General features: G+C 43.4%; 1 protein-coding gene across 3 annotated transcripts in view; it reads right to left on the reverse strand.

Moving 5' to 3' along the window:
• Positions 1 to 788: 788 nt before the first annotated feature.
• Positions 789 to 17,071, reverse strand: part of EEA1 (early endosome antigen 1) — a 77,684-nt gene continuing 61,401 nt past the window's right edge. For all 3 annotated transcript variants that reach the window (XM_068130925.2, XM_078765900.1, XM_078765901.1), the window contains 10 exons: positions 16,776 to 16,877; positions 16,236 to 16,313; positions 15,932 to 16,114; positions 12,129 to 12,314; positions 7,450 to 7,581; positions 4,339 to 4,524; positions 3,907 to 4,145; positions 3,502 to 3,622; positions 3,191 to 3,289; positions 789 to 1,833 (listed from right to left, as the gene is read on the reverse strand). In XM_068130925.2, the coding sequence (XP_067987026.2) occupies positions 1,711 to 1,833; positions 3,191 to 3,289; positions 3,502 to 3,622; positions 3,907 to 4,145; positions 4,339 to 4,524; positions 7,450 to 7,581; positions 12,129 to 12,314; positions 15,932 to 16,114; positions 16,236 to 16,313; positions 16,776 to 16,877 (1,449 nt within the window). In that variant the 3' untranslated portion in view covers positions 789 to 1,710. The remainder of the gene's footprint in view (positions 1,834 to 3,190; positions 3,290 to 3,501; positions 3,623 to 3,906; positions 4,146 to 4,338; positions 4,525 to 7,449; positions 7,582 to 12,128; positions 12,315 to 15,931; positions 16,115 to 16,235; positions 16,314 to 16,775; positions 16,878 to 17,071) is intronic.

Genomic DNA, 17,071 nt, shown 5'->3' on the forward strand with positions numbered 1-17,071 from the left:
TCAAACGATATGTTGGACAAATGAGTGCGTGCGAAGGCAGGGGCCCAGCTCTAAGCACTCCCGTCATAGCAAGGTGCAGCGGAGACTTGCCCGAGGGACATTCCATTGAACAGAAATGAAAAAGTTAATATAATATTGTATCCTTTCACTTGTCCCAACATATTTTCTGCCAAGTCGATGCATTTGCAGTGAGTTGTTTCAGCTAACAATGGACTTATAGAGAAGTCTTTTAAAGTACTCAACAGCATGTTACGGAGCGCATGGGTTCTACTCCCGATGTGATCACAGTTCACTGTATTTGAAATGTCTCTTTTGCCCAAGTACTCATAAACTATTAAAAACTCATCTGAGCCGAGTTGTCATTAAATGCAAAGTTGAATTCGGCAAGCATGTGCTCCTGCAAAAAAGGCCTAGTCAGCAGTGTCTTGGCCTTTCAATCTCCATGGGATGAACTACTGGAAGTGAGTTGGGAGAAACAAGGATTGAAATCAGGTGAGAACAAAAAACAAACAACCAAAAAGGATTGTTTTCCAGAGAACATCTTCAGATGCCTACAAAATATATGTGAGCATGTATTGATGTGTGAACAAAACTGAAGCCAACCGAGTATGTATGTTACCAAATTATACCAAGATAATAATAAATAAATAAAACAAAGAGTGGCATCTCTCTTATAACCAGCTTTGAGCGGTACGATCGGCAATTACGGTCTTCGCTCGATGAAAGCATGTGTTCACAACCGACAGCGACGCAAGACGGCGGACCAATCAGAGTCTGTGGATCAGGAATGTAACAAAGTTAAGTGGTGTTTAATCGTGTCATGATTAAGCTAGTAAACAATCGGCCGGTATGTCACCAGGCCAACGCCCCCGTCGCCGATACACACCAATACAAGTACAAAACAAATGGTAGTGTCACCTACATTCGGTGTATGGCAGTGAGTATTTCCATAATTGTCATCGGCACAACAAAATTGCGTTTGGCAAAAACCATCCGTGATGACCATCAACGCGGCAGGCCATGGACACATCCCTCATACTCGCACTTTTGATAGAATTCAGCATTGGAAAGATACGCCCATATACAATCGTGATTAATGACAAATTTAACATTTGGCAACATAAATCGACAGTTATATGCTGAAGGCTTTGTGGGAGAAGGCAGAGTAGGATGAAGGGCTTTGTTACAATGTTGAAACCTTGTAGCAGAAATGTAATACAGTATTTGAAAAAAACAACAAAAAAACAACAAAAAACATCAAACGGATTAGTAAATTTAACTGGGACCAAGTACAAAACTATCCTGGTAGTGCAGCAGAAGAATCATTCAAGAATCGACTTAGTTTGAGCTTTAGTTTGATATACAAACAAGGTAAAGATTGGCAACACTGATGTCACTCAAAACGTGGTATTGACAACTTCGTGAACAAGGTGATGACGAAACAGGTGATGAGAAGCACAGTTCTATTTAGAAAACCAAAATGATCGACCAACCTTTCAAGCTGCTGCGCACGTGCACATCCATCCCAACTACGCAGGCATTTTCCCACAACAGTTTAACCCAATGTGTCAAATGCACAACATCTGATAATGATTTTTGGAAAAGAGAGAAAGAGAGAAAGCGAAGTAAACGAGAAAGGATGTACGGGGGAAGTCTCGGTAGGATGGAGGAGTTTGAAGGATGCAGTGGATGATGCCGTGTAAGCACACATCATCCCTGCAGCTCATGGAAACACGCATCACAGACACGTACTGGGTTCTTGGAAGAAGGCGTCAAACACGAGTTCGGAGAACACTCTGCACAGAATATGTTTCCACAGTGCCTGCAATGATGCTAGAAGAGGAAAAATTGGTGTTTGGTCAATAACAGAAATTCTTTTGTTTTCAAGGTGAAGAAACAACATGAAAACAAATAAACTCTCTCTTACCCTTACGTAAATAAACTCTTACGTAAAACATTGCTTCAAAAAGGGGACCAAAAAACAACAACTACCACGGTCCCCGAAAAGGCCAACCCCCGCTTTGCGGGGAAAAATGGCCTCTAAACGGTGGTTTTTTTACCCGAAGCTCCTCAGTCCTCCACCCCTGCCAGCCCCACCTACAACAGGCCTACTCATGCTTTCCTCACTCCTTCCCATCCATATGCATCAAGATAGCACAGCTTGCAGCACAAACACGCATGCACCATATAACCTTATCATGACACACCATGTACAAAATGCTTTAATAAAAAGGTTCAGAAAAAACCAACCGCTTACCTCCACCAGCACAGTGATACCTCCCTTAACACACCTACTCCACAAGTGCATGAAACTGCACACACAGTACTATAGTCAAAAAACTAGAACAGCACTCGGAAGTGCGCATACGTCCGCCAGGCTGAACATTTTAAGTTTTGTATCCCACTGATCGGCCGGATCTGCTGAACTGAACCAAAATCTAATCGGCTTTTTCTTGTCATCTACCCAACTCATACAGCAAGTTTTGTCATAATCCTTCCACAACTTTTTGAGATATCATGCAGCATATCGTTTTAGGCCCCATTTCTCAATGGTGAAGAATCGCTTTAAATATTAAAAGATTATTGCATCCAGATCTGGATTCGGATCTTCACCAAAATTGAATAATGTTGTCCAAATCGGGCCAACTTTTTGAGATATCCTGTACATAGACAAACAGACAGACAGGTTGTTGGCTTGATGGAGAGGTTGGGAGTGTGACGAGGACTAAATGATAAGATTTTGGTGAAGATCCAGATACGAGAGTTTTAAAAAAGTGATTCTTCCTCTGGCATGGTATAGGGTTAGTTGATGTTGGCATGTTAGAGATGTTGATGAACATCTGGCAAATAAAATAAATTAACTGTCATTTTCACAATGGGAAATTGGTGGTTGATCAGTGTTTGAAAGTCAAATGCAGAAAAGACCATTTCTCCCACAATGCCCAAGTACCCAAAACTTAAATACGATGCAAGTACAGAGTCTGCGGTCTTTTCAGTGATCTCTCAACCAAAAGCTTGATCGAAGCAACTTTGCACACCAGAAATATACCAACATCGGGTAATTAATAAAACAAGGTGATTTCACTTCCAAAATACAAAAGGAAATGTAACACCGGAGCTATTAATAAAATTGACCGAGTTATGCAGGGAAAAAAAACATTTTGATAATAAAAGGCTGTAGATTGCGTACCCGGCGAATTGTGACGCTGAAGATCTTTTTGCACGCCGTGCAGTTTTGTACATTGCCGTCATCTGTCCACTTCCTGCTCAACGCCTGCGTCTGTTTGATCTGCGGGATACAATGCAAAAACTGATCATTGTGGTCATGAATCTGGGAGAAATGTGGAAAATTAACAGAAGACATGAGGGCCAATTTGCTACATTATCTGGAGGACCATGCTATGGACATTCTCTGTCACTTCCAATCATTTGTGCCTGCTCAAACTTGAATGGGCGTAGCAGTTTTTGAATGCGGATGGATCAGGTGCTGGAAATTCTAACCTGCAAAGACTGGTTCTCACGGCCGAGCTCCTGCATGGCGGCCTGGGCGTCTTCCAGCTTCCTTCGCAGCTCAGCAACGCGGGATTGCAGTTTCTCCGATTCGCTCTCATTCCGCACACACCTGCAGGCAAAGTTTGGATCATGAGAATGACAGACCCATCAATTGGCATCAAACAGAGATTCATAAACCAAGTGTCTGCAGCTTTTGATTTGATTTTTAGATTATTTATTCGAAGTAACCTTATGGATTGGGTCCCGGTGTCCAGCCGTACGTACATACATAACGAAACAGCGTTATATGAGGTATGTGTGTATATGGGATTAGAACATAGATTCCCTGCTTCTGGAGTCAGGGATTCGGATGAGAACAGGAACAGGCCAAAAATCCAACATTGCAAAACTTGCCTCTCGAGGAGAGCACGGCGCTCATCTTGCCCATTCTGCAATGATGCTTCCATCACCGCAACCTCTCCGAGAAGCTCCTCGTTACGTTTCTGCAGCTCAACATTACTGTCCTTCTCAGTCTGGCTATCACGACGCAGTGTGGCCAGGTTATCCGTTAGCGCCGAGAGCTGCAGCTGCATCCTGCCTTCAGACTCCTCATGTTCTGTGAGCTGTCGTGCTCTGGACGTGCATTCTGCTTCCTAAGTTGGAAAACGGAAGAATTGAAAATAAATAAAACTGAACCTCGTTAACTCACAAGGTAAAGGAAACTTCACCTTCATCTCCACTTTAAGACATCTTGCTCATCAACAATTCAGTTCACAGTTCAACCTCGAGATTAAACTTTCAATCTCATGGAAAACGCAAACTAAATCCGGCAAGATTTTCACTTACCAGCTCTGCTTTCAGTTCCTCTGACTGCCGTAGCAGCTCGACCTCGTGTTTCTGCACTTGGTGTTTGGCTTGAGCTTCTGCCTCTTGAGCCGTTTCAACCTTAACCTGCAGTAACTGCAACTTCTCCTGCAGGTCCTGGTGCCGTACCTCAAGCTTCTGCCGCTCATGTATTAGAGCTTCTGTCTCCTGCAGCAACGTATCCGTGTATCAAAATGCGTTTTACAACATAGGACACATGCTGGCTACATTATTTGTTATTAATTTGCGGTCATTATATTTTTCCATCACCGGAGGATTTTGGTGCGACCTGGTGCTTGCTCCTGTTAATGTTGTCCACTTTTACCCCCATGAGGAACCCTGCACACTGAACTTGCAGAACAGAGGTGACCACACGACTACATTACCACCCCTACACCTTCCAAACTCACAATGATCTTATTTGCATGTACCACCTGCTAGCCTCGATCACAAACAACACCACACATGATGTTCGGTGATGATCAAGATCATTAGTCTTGTCGACTGCAGACATATTGCAGCCATCTCTACTTCAATCACCCACCTTCCCCTTACAGTCACGTGAAAAAGTAAGTACACCCCATGTAAAGTTTTGACTTTTTCAACATATTTCAACATACAGCTGTTTGATCTTCATTTCAACAATATTGATAGATAAAGGTGATATAATACAACAAATATCATGAAACATTTCCATTTTGTAGTCTGGTGTTGGCTTAGCGGTTAGGGTGCCGGATTGTGATCCTAAGATCCTGGGTTCGAATCCCGGTCGATCGCTAAATTAACACCAGGGGGGTTGACTCAGCCTGTCATCCTTCCGAGGTCGGCAAATTGAGTACCAGCTTGCTGGGATGAATGATCCCGGTGTGTACCCCAATTTAGAATAGGTACACCGTATCCCTGCACATCGTAAGAGGCGACTAAGGGTTGGCGTCAGGAAGGGCATCCGGCCATAAAAAAAACATTGCCTCAAACAGGGAACCATGATTGTCATGGGGCCCGCAAGGCTAACCCCTGCTCTAGTGGGGAAAATGGCCTTAAAACGATCATTCATTTTCATTCAGTCCATTGTATAATTTAAATAAACATAAATGCAAATTTTGCATGTGGAAAAAGTAAGTACACCCTTGGCTCTAATAGGTGGTATTGCCCTCTTTGGCAGAAACAACCTCAAGTAGGCGTTTCTTATAACTGTCTACCAGTCTCTCACATCGACTGGGAGAAATTTTTGCCCACTCCTCCATGCAGAATTCTTTCAGTTGTGCGATGTTTGAAGGGTTTCTTGCATGTACAGCTCGTTTCAAATCCCCTCACAACATCTCGATGGGATTTAGATCCAGGCTTTGACTTGGCCATTCCAGAACCCTCCATTTCTTTCTTTTCAGCCATTCCTTGGTGGATTTACTGGTATGTTTAGGATCATTGTCATGTTGCAAGGTCCACCTTCGGTTGAGCTTCAACATTCCGACAGATGGCCTCACATTATTCTCAAGCACCCTCTGGTACAATGAAGAATTCATAGTGGATTCTATGATGGTGAGCTGCGCAGGCCCTGATGCAGCAAAGCTGCCCCAAACCATAATATTTCCACCACCATGCTTTACAGTTGGTATCAGGTTCTTGTGGTCAAATGCTGTCTTTGGTTTTCGCCAAACATGTCTTCTGGTACTGTGGCCAAATAGCTCTACCTTTGACTCATCTGTCCAGAGCACATTGTTCCAGAAGTGCTGGTCTTTGCCTAGGTGTTCATTGCCAAACTTTAGTCTTGCCCTGATGTTCTTTCTGGACAACAAAGGTTTCCTCCTGGCACACCTCCCATGTAGATCAAATTTGTGCAGCGTCTTTCTAATGGTAGACTCGTGCACTTTTACATCAACAGTGGCAAGAGCTACATGTAGGTCCCGTGATGACATTCTGGGGTTCTTCGAGACTTCTTTCAGCATATTGCGGTCTGCTCTCGGGCTGAACTTGCTGGGGCGGCCTGGCCTGAACAAGTTGGCAGTTGTTGGAATCTTCTCCACTTGTAGATGATCTTCCGGACAGTCGAATGATTGATTTCAAATTGTTTGGAGATCTTTTTAAATCCCTTCCCAGAGTCGTAGGCATCTATAACCTTCTTTCTGAAGGCCTCGGAGAGCTCTTTTGATCTAGGCATGGTGACGCCACACACTTCAACAACAAAGAGCAAACCAAACTAAATGTCTGAGGTTTAAATAAGACAGGTTCCTCCAAGATCCTCTCTAACGATGTTCTAATCATTTGCATTTGAGCTGGTGCACCTGATTCTAATTTTAGGTATTTGAAGTAGTGATAAATGTAGGGGTGTACTTACTTTTTCCACATGCGAAATTTCATTTATGTTTATTTAAATTATACGATGGATGACAAAATGTAAATGTTTCATGATATTTGTTATATTATATCACCTTTATCTATCAATATTATTGAAATGAAGATCAAATAGCTGTATGTTGAAATATGTTGAAAAAGTCAAAACTTTACATGGGGTGTACTTACTTTTTCACATGACTGACCATGTGAGTACCAATATGCTTCTTAATACACTGGGGCTGACAGGATGGCCTAGACTCTAGACTCTGGAGGTACGCACACTCGCCTCTAAGCTGTCTAGCCTGGGTTTGAATCCCATCCCAGCTATAAACTGTCGTCCTGGTGTTTCACAGCCAGGGCGATGAACCCAGCATTCGTTGGTGGATGTTAAAGATCCCATGGTGTCCTTCGCGCAAACTAAGCGAGCTATCACCAGCACCATGATCAAATTTCAAATTCCTGCCTTACCCAGCAGAGAGCACCGCATCATCTGCACAGCCCCTCAGCCAATGTTGCTACTCCGCAGCCTTGTGCTGCACACGAATTAAGACAACGCAATTCACTATAGCAAGAAGCACCCAAGGTAAAATTGCCTTTCAGGTCTGGTTTCTACTATGAAAGTTTGGGAAACAGGGATCCAGAATATTCCAATTATTAAAAAAGGTTGATTGTGTGAATTTAAATTTAAATTTAAAGAATGAATATCGAGTTAAATAATAATAAAGTGAATTTAAAGGTGGCCGAATAATATTAAGAACACACCTCCTCTGTTTGCTCCTCTTGTTTACTCAATTTGTGCTTCAGTTTTTCCAGCTCGGCCTCCAGTGCCTGGTTCGTTGAAGCCAGCTCCGCTCGGCTCTCCTTCTCCTTGCTGAGTTCCGCAGCAGATCGGGCCTGCATAGAGCACACAGCCCACATAGAAAGCAAATGTGCTCATCCGGGGAAAAAAAAATTATCATAAGGAATTCACTGTGGATTTGAGGCTGGATTTTAAGGTATCAATATATGAACTTGAAAGTGCAAAAAATACAATCATACCTTGCATGGGATTACTCGTTTAATTTATGCCAGTGGACAAGTGATTTACAAACATTGAAAGTATTTTTTTAAATCACTTTAGAACAAGAAAAAAATTAAACACCAGATGGGAGTTCTAACATATAACAGGCCCTGGCAACGAACAATGCATTGTCATTGGGATGAAACCATTGTGCATTATCCCAATGGTCGATCAACATGGATTGTTAAAGCTTTTAACAATCTGCCAAATGAAATTCCACTGTTCGATCATAAAGCGCAGCAAAATTATTCTTTTTTGTGTACACAGTCGAGGATCGAGGTAGAGCTCAAACACAGAACAGATCAGGAACTTGGATCAGATCAGATCAGAACAGAACTTGGATAAATAATGGGTGTGGGCAGGAATCGGATAGGAGAAGATGCACTGGGTGGTCAAGATGGATACAGAAGCAAACTCTCAGGAACGAACAACAGGAAAGTTGGAAAAAGGTTGGCTTGGGGAGGGTTAACAGGAATAGAAAAGATTTTGGTTTTGAACAGGGTGGTAGGGGGGGTGATGAACAGCTGTCTTGAACATCGGTAGGGAAGAATGCTATTGAAGAGAATGTGGAAGTGGGAGAAAAGAGGAATTAATGAGTTGAGTTGATCAGTGATCTTGGATTAAGGCAATTTAACCAGAAGGGGGTTGATGGTAAACCACATCCTGCAGAAATCTAGGGGGGGGGGGGGGGGGAGAGTAGAGGGTGCAAGACCAGAAAGGATGCAAGAGAAGACAGAGACCACCGACCTGTCCGCAATGGCAATTTGATAGACCCATATACTCAGATTCTTCATGGGGGATTCTAATGATCTTGAAGGCCTTGGTTTCCATGACATCAATCTTAGGAAGATGCGAGGCAGGGGAGCAAGCTCAGAGAGGAGAGCAGCACTCCATCGATATGTGGATGAAGGCTTTGTCATGGATAGGAGTTCAGGTATGTCAAGGAAGAATGAAGACCGCTCAGTTGGCTTTGGCTTTGGAGATCAACTTGACATGTGGTTTACCCAAGAAAGATCAAGACTGATATTGAGACCTTGGAGTTTGAATGATAGGTTCATATCAGTGATAGATATCAGAACTCTCATTCTGATAGATTCAATGATCTCTCTGAGTTTGAATCTCAGAGAGAGATAGTGAGTGTGAGAGATTTGTCAGTGCTTGACCAGCTGGTGACTTTTTCAAGCTCTGAAAAGAGGGAAAAGACTGCTCCCTGTCTATCTGAAGGATGAGGGATGTCACAGCAAAGTATGGGGGCATCAGTGAACAGATAAAGGAGATTTTCCAGAGTCAGAGAGATCGCTAATTAGGAATAGGAATAGGATTGGGCCCAGAACACTGCCTTGGGTTACTTCGGCATTAACAAGGAGAGGAGATGGAAGGATTCTGTTGAGTGCCACACATTGGCTACGAGAGTAGACGAAGTCAGTACCTCAAGAGTGGAGTTGGCCTTGGATGCCATAGGCAGAGAGTTTGAAGAGCAAGGCAGGAGGCAGGAGGCAGGATGCCAGACTATCGGAAGCACGAGATATGTCTACAAAGTTGGCCTTGATGTCATGTCTGATATTGAGGGCCTCCGTCCATTATTGTTAGAGTAGAAGCAGCATGTCCAAGGTGGAGTGACCAGGTCTGAAACCAAATTTGGTGATCTGAGATGAGGTCTATGTTGAAAAGGAAGGATTTGATGTCAACTGCGATGATGGATTATATGACCTTGCTGATTGGAAATAAGCGGATACGTCTGTAGTTAAGGGCATGGTTCTTTGCACCTGGTTACCTCTGCCAGTAAAGGTGGATGGAGGTTATGTTTTCACCCCTGTCTGTCTGTTTGTGAACAAAATATCTCAAAAAGTTGTGGACGGATTCAGACGAAATTTTGCAGAGGTAGCATATGTGACAAGGACAAAATGATTAGATTTTGATGAAGATCTGGATTCGGATCCGGCTTCTAGAATTTATTAAAAAGTGATTCTTCACCATTGGGAAATAGGGCCAAAAACGATACATAGCAGGATATCTCAAAAAGTTGTGGACGGATTTGAGTTGTGGACTGACGGACGGAGTTGTGGACGGACAAAACTTGGTGGACAGGTTGGGTGTGTGACAGGAACGATTTCTTTCGATTTTGGTGAAGATCTGATTATGCATTCGGATATGAGAATTATTTAATTCTTAAGTGATTCTTCACCGTTGAGTGATAGGGCCAAAAACGATATAAAGCAGGGTATCTCAAAAAGTTGTGGACGGATGATTTTGATTAAATGTGATTCTGTGTTGTGATTTTCTGGTCTACTCTGGGATACAAAACGTAAACTGTTCACCTGGCAGAGGTATGCTCTCTACTGGGTGCTGTTCTAGTTTATGTACTGTAGTGATGTTGGCTGATTTTCAAGTAGGTGGAAGATCACCCTCGGGCATTTGATAGGGTGAACAGAGCAGAGGGAGGATGTACAAGAGAGGGCAGAGGAGATTTTTAGGACACACGAGGTGATGCCATTAGGTAAAGTTGCAGAATCAGAGGGTTGACAGAAACATCTCCACCTTCTCAGGTGAAAAGGACAGAGTCAAGGAGCAGTTGGAGCGACAGGGAAGGATGGGTACAGAGAGTGAAGGGTTTGGGACACAAGATTTGGAAACAAACACGGATTAGAAGCATTAGGCCTTCTCACGACTGGAGTCGGCGGTGTTACCATTTGAAGAGAAGGTAGGGATGGAAAGGGAGCATGCACCAGAGACACACTTAACAAGGTGCCACCAGGTTTTAGAGGAGGAAAACAACTTTGAATGTTAGTTATTGAAGTTGGACAGATGTTGTTTTCTCACTCTTCTGAGAGTGGACACAAACTTGTTGCGGGCGGTTTGGAATTATCTGAGATTGCCTTCGGTCGGGATTGCCTTCCAGGAAGAGAAGGCAAGTTGTTTCAAAGCAACTGCCTCACCACAGGATTCAGTGCACCATGGGTGGGAAGTAGGGTAGGTTAACTGAAGATAAAATGGGATTAATCTGTGCATGAGAGAGAACAGGAGTCTGTGGGAGAATTCCCAGGCTGAGTTGATATCGGGGATGGTAGATATGGGAGACCAGTCCTGAAGAGAAACGCCTGCTTGCAGGCCCTTCCAATTTTCCCGAGTTAACTTCCAGACTTGCTGGTGTTGAGGCAACTCTCTGAGAATAGTCAGAGAGATGTTGACTCTCACAAACATATGATCAGATGAACCAATTGGAGCAGAGGAAGAGCAGCATACATTGGTGGGGAGGTTTGTAATCACAAAGTCCAGAAAGGAGGACCTTTGCAAACTGTTTATATGTGAGAAATCTGGGATGGAAAGTTCAGATTGACTCAGTCCAATGGAGTCACAGAAGTGCCTTGGCTGGTGAGGGAGGTACAAATACCCAGCCACGTTGCATGATGACAACTGAAATCGCGACATATGAGGAAGAGAGTGTTGAATTAGCAGTGAAAAGTTGGTGTATGTATGTATGTATGTATGTATGTATGTATGTATGTATGTATGTATGTATGTGAGAGACAGAGAAACAGAGAGAGAGAGGTAGATGTAGATGTAGTCGTCACTGTTCGAGGATGGTACAACACATACAAACAAGAGGTGGGAGTGGACGGGAATTCACAGCCAAAGGTACTCCTGGGGGTTGAGAGGTTTCAGATCAGTAAATGGACAGGAAGAAATTGAGCTCTTAATGTGAATTGCAAGGGGGCAGGATTCATTGCCCTAATCAAGGGATGCGAGGGGAGGGGAGATGAAAGGGTGCGGGACAGTGGGGGAGGGGGAGAGTGTGGGTAGGTGGGAGGGTGCGAGATGAGGGTGAAGCTGAGAGAGCGGGACAAGGGGGAAGCTTTAAGTGGTTGGGGTGAGGTGGGAAGTTTGTGTGGGTATGGTAGGTGGGGATGCAGAAAGAGGGGACATTAAGTGGAAGCCGGTGGGATGCTCAAGAGGGGGAAACATAGAAGGTGAGGGGTTGGAAGGATATAAGCTCGAAGGAGATGTGTGGGAAGGCACTGACAGGGAGGGATTTGACACCATTAAAGGATGTGAAGGATAATTTATTGTAATGAGCAGACAACATTTGCAAACTGGACTTCTCAAGATTTCCAATCTGGACGTATGGAGACAGACATCATGGGACAATTGGAAAGAATTATTTTTGAAGGCATGGTGGCACTGTAGGTGTGGGAGGAGGCAATTGATGGGCCAAGCATCTAGGTGAGAGACAGGTTTGGAAAATAAAAAGAAGAGGAATGAATTGCGATGAAGAAGAAAAACACGTGGAGTGCTCATGACAGAGGTAAATCATATCTCACAAGTATGAAAAAACAAACAAATACAATGTAGTCCCTGGTACACCAATTGTTGCTATGCTCACCTGCTCATCTCGCAGCTCCTTCAAAAGGTGATCTTGAGACTGGACCACACGCGTCTGTTCTTCCAACTGCTTCTCTTGTGTTGTGGACTGCTGCTTTAGTTGCTGGAGCTGCTGCTTTTGCTGAGACATCTCTCCTTGCATTGTCTGTTCTTGGTCATGCAGCCCCTCGGCCTTTTCCTTCGACACCTGGAGAGCATTGTGCAATTTAAAAATGCATGTGGCCCATCCACCAATATGACAGAATCAATGAGCACTGTACTGTCATGGCCAAAAACATTTGCACCCTTACACTTTTTTCAAATAATGCACCATTTCTTCCAGAAAATTGTTGAAATAAAAAAATATTTTGGTATTCACATATGTATTTCTTTAGGTTGAAGTGGAACAAAACAAAAAAAGCTGAAAAAAAAATCACTAAATCTTAGCTCATTCCAAACAGAAATCCTAAAATGGCCCGGACAATATTATTGGCACCTTTAAGACGTTGTTCGAAATAATTAGATTTCAACCAGGTGATTCACCTTTACTTTGGAATTGAACTCACCTGTGGTGCGTTGCAGGTGCCTGCAATATAAAAATCACTCATTTAGCCAGTTTGAATGGAGAAAAGGCATCATTCTGCTGTTTTGTGTCACTGTGTGTACCGCAATGAGCATGGAAATAAAAAGAAAACCAGAGAATTGTCTGAGCAGGTCAGACACAAGATTGTAGCCAAGCATGGACAATCTCAAGGCTACAAGTCCATCTCCAGAAACCTTGATGTTCCTGCGTCCACTGTACGCAATGTTATCAGGCAGTTTAAGGCCCATAGCACTGTAGCCAACTTCCTTGGATGTGTCAGCAAGAGAAAACTTCATCGAAGATTACAGCGAAGAATTGTTCGAATGGTGGAGAAAGCACCTCAATCAACTGCCAAACAGATTCAAGCTGACCTTCAGACACAAGGTAGGACCGTTTCAACTCGTACCATCCGTCGCCAACTCAATGAAAGGGGGTTCTGTGGTAGGAGACCCAGGAGGACCCCACCGCTGAGAGACATAAGAGCCCAACTGGAGTTTTCCAAAACACACCTGAACAAGCCAAAATCCTTCTGGCAGAATGTCCTGTAGACATACGAGACCAAATTGGAGCTTTTTGGTAAAGCACATTATCTCTATGTTTACCGAAAACAAAATGAAACTTTCAATGAAAAGAAAAGCTCTGGTGTTGGGCTAGCGGTTAGGGTGCCAGCTTAGGATCCAAGGATCCTGGGTTCGAATCCCGGTCGATCGCTGAATTAACGCCAGGGGGGTTGACTCAGCCTGTCATCCTTCCGAGGTCGGCTATTTGAGTACCAGTTCACTGGTAATTCCCTGCTTGTCGTAAAAAGGCGACAAAAAGGGTTGGCGTCAGGAAGGGCATCCGGCCGTAAAACATTGCTTCAAAAAGGGGACCAAAAAACAACAACAACCACGGTCCCCGAAAAGGCCAACCCCCGCAATGGCCTCTAAACGGTGGTTTTGGTTTTTGGGGTTGGTTAATGAAAAGAACACCTTCCCTACAGTCAAACATGGAGAAGGTTCAGTGATGTTTTGGGGTTGCTGTTCTGCCTCTGGCACTGGGTGCGATGAATGTGTGCATGGCATCTTGAATGTGTGCATGGCATCTTGAATGTGTGCATAGCCTCAAAAAAAAAAAAAGTCAACACCAACACGCTCCAGCAGGGAAAATGGCCTTAAAATGCCTGTGTTGTGTTGTGTTGGCTCAAATGTTAAATCTCGGGTGTCAATCATTTTGTCAATGCCATTTCTTTTTATTTTCTGATTTTAAAGGATATATTAAGTTCTGAATCAAAAACAAAGGTTCTGTAACATTAACAGTGAAATAAAGAATTGTGGAGACCAAATACTTTTGTTAATTTCAACTTCATTTTAGAGAAAATTGTGATATTTGAAAAAAGTGCAAGGGTGCCAATATTTTTAGCCACGACTGTATATTCGTCAAATGATCACCATTATTTCTCCAGTGTCCTTCATTATTAATGCAATTGACTACTGAGAGATGACGTCACACTGAAAACATGTATCTGTACGAATGTGTCATAAGACTTTCCCCTCCACACCTATCTTGATGACACATTGCTGCACTGCAGATGAAATGCACATCAGGAAATAATGCATTTCAATCTTCTTTTTTTTTTTACTCAAAACACCAAAATTACTGAAATAAGAGACATTGAGATAAGAACATTTTGTTCCTTCAGATTTCCAATGCCGTAATCAAACCACAGCATTTCCTCACTTAGTGCATTCAGAAAGTATTCAGACCCCTTCACTTTTTCACATTTTGTTATGTTGCAGCCTTATGCTGAAATCGTTAATTCATTTTTCCCTCATCAATCTACACTCAATACTCCATAATGACAAAGAGAAAACAGGATTTTAGAAAGTTTTGCAAATTTATTAAAAATAAAAAACTGAAATATCACATTTACATAAGTATTCAGACCCTTTGCTGTGACACTTGAAATTTAGCTCAGGTGCCTCCCATTTCTCTTGATCATCTTTGAGATATTTCTACACCTTGATTGGAGTCCACCTGTGGTAAATTCAATTTATTGGACATGATTTGGAAAAGCATACACATGTCTATATAAGGTCTCACAGCTGACGATGCATATCAGAGCAAAAACCAAGCCATGAGGTCGAAGGAACTGCCTGCAGAGCTCAGAGGCAGGATTGTGTCGAGGCACAGATCTGGGGAAGCCTACAAAAACATTTCTGCTGCATTGAAGGTTCCCAAGAGCACAGTGGCCTCCATAATTCTTAAATGGAAGAAGTTTGGAACAACCAGGACTCTTCCTAGAGCTGGCCGCCCGGCAAAACTGAGCAATCGGGGGAGAAGGGCCTTGGTAAGAGAGGTGACCAAGAACCCGATGGTCATTCTGGCTGAGCTCCAGAGATCCTGTGTGGAGATGGGAGAAACTTCCAGAAGGACAACCATCACTGCAACACTCCACCGATCTGGGCTTTATGGCAGAGTGGCCAGACGGAAGGAAGCCTCCCCTCAGTGAAAGACACATGAAAGCCCGCTTGGAGGTTGCAAAAAAAGCACCTAAAGGCCTCTCAGACTGTGAGAAACAAGATTCTGTGGTCTGATGAAACCAAGATTGAACTGTTTGGCTTCCGTCTGGCCACTCTGCCATAAAGCCCACATCGGTGGAGTGTTGCAGTGATGGTTGTCCTTCTGGAAGTTTCTCCCATCTCCACACAGGATCTCCGGAGCTCAGCCAGTGACCATCGGATTCTTGGTCACCTCTCTCACCAAGGCCCTTCTCCCCCGATTGATTTTGGCAGTTTCACCAGAAAAGGGTTGCTGACAGATCTTGCATGTCCTGCATATTGGGAGGGGGGCGGGGGGGGGGGGGGGAATCATAGACAGAGCTAGGGGTGCAAGGCTGGAGTGGATTCGGTAGAAAATAGAGAGACCACCAACCTGCCTGTGGTGAGAGAGGGAAAGGCCCTTAGAATCAGCTTCATCACAGGAAACAAACTTCAGGTGGGGATGCAACAACTGTTGTTAAGATGGGATAATATACGGTTTTCAAGAAAGAGAAAATTTTTAATTTTTTTTTTTTTTTTTAAAGGCCGAGACAGCGAGAGGCTGGCTGATCAAGTGCCAAATGGCCTCATTACCTTGTTTGAGGTCAGTTTCTTGATTTTCAGAGGTACAAAGACACATATACTGTATATACAGAGAATTGCCTTGCAGGAGGGGGAGGGATGATTGCACCCATAACCTGGACTGCAAAGTACAGTACACACCTTGAGATCATGCTCCATGGCAGAAAGCTCAGAACGTAGCCCTTCACAGGTGTCAGACTGTTTCTGTACCTCTTCTTCAGCCACTTTCATCCGAGCCTGCATACCTTCAATCTGGCGACGTCCCTCTTCCAACCTGTGGCCCAACTCGACCAATTTGTGTTTAGATGACTCCAGTGCTGCAGACTTCAGAGAAAACCACAATAATGAATGAATGCACCATTTGGGGGCAAGTACAAAATGTGCCTTCTTCTGCACGGCATGCTAAAACAGACACCACACTGCCTACCTGTGGAATGGCACCTACCTTGCTCTGCAGCTCTTCTTCTAGTTGCTTGCTCATCTTTGTTGATTCTTCCAATTGTGCACGGAGTCCTGTTGCATCCTGCATACCAAGCATTCCAAAAGCACCCAATCAACTCATCTCTCCCTGAACTTTGACTGCTCTTTTCTCAAACTATTTTTGAGCACCTGGTGCCCCTTCGTGAAAGGGGCAGGTGAACGTCAGAGAAGCTCGATTCTTTAATTGAAAGTAAATATATTATTAATTTAATAAAAAAAGATTCACACGTAATAATATGAAGGGCAATTGTTTTCATGGATTAATCAGGCCCATTTGTATTTCTCAACAAGCATGGAAGATCCTTAAAGATCAAATAGTTTTCAAAACAAACTTTCAACCAAATGACATATTCAGCTCCTTGTGAGATGCGTATTTATTTCACTTTGCTCAGACATCAGCAGACTACAATTTTTATTTTTATTTTTTTTCTTAATAATTGAGGCTCGTGTGGGAGCTAAAATGAACATCATCCAGCCACAACCATCTCCCATGATTTAAATTCACCTCTTTCAACTTTTTGTCTTCTAATACGAGTTGAGCAACACGTTCCTGCAGACTCGCATCCTTTGCCTTTTGTTCTGCCAAGGCTGCAGCATGCTGCTGTTCCTGCATGGACGATGGTCAGGAATTACAAGGTGCCCAGGTGAACCTTTACAAATATGACATATGCTTACAGAGTGTGAGACTATATTCCATCAAATCAATCAAAGCAAGGGAAACTGACAACGAATTAGCATGTTACCCAACTTACGTTCTACAAAGAACTATGTTGTATAATATAGCTAGGCCTCTCCTCTTGA

The sequence above is a fragment of the Myxine glutinosa genome, chromosome 11 (genome assembly GCF_964187855.1).
Source record: "Myxine glutinosa chromosome 11, kmMyxGlut1.1, whole genome shotgun sequence".
Classification (NCBI taxonomy): domain Eukaryota; kingdom Metazoa; phylum Chordata; class Myxini; order Myxiniformes; family Myxinidae; genus Myxine; species Myxine glutinosa.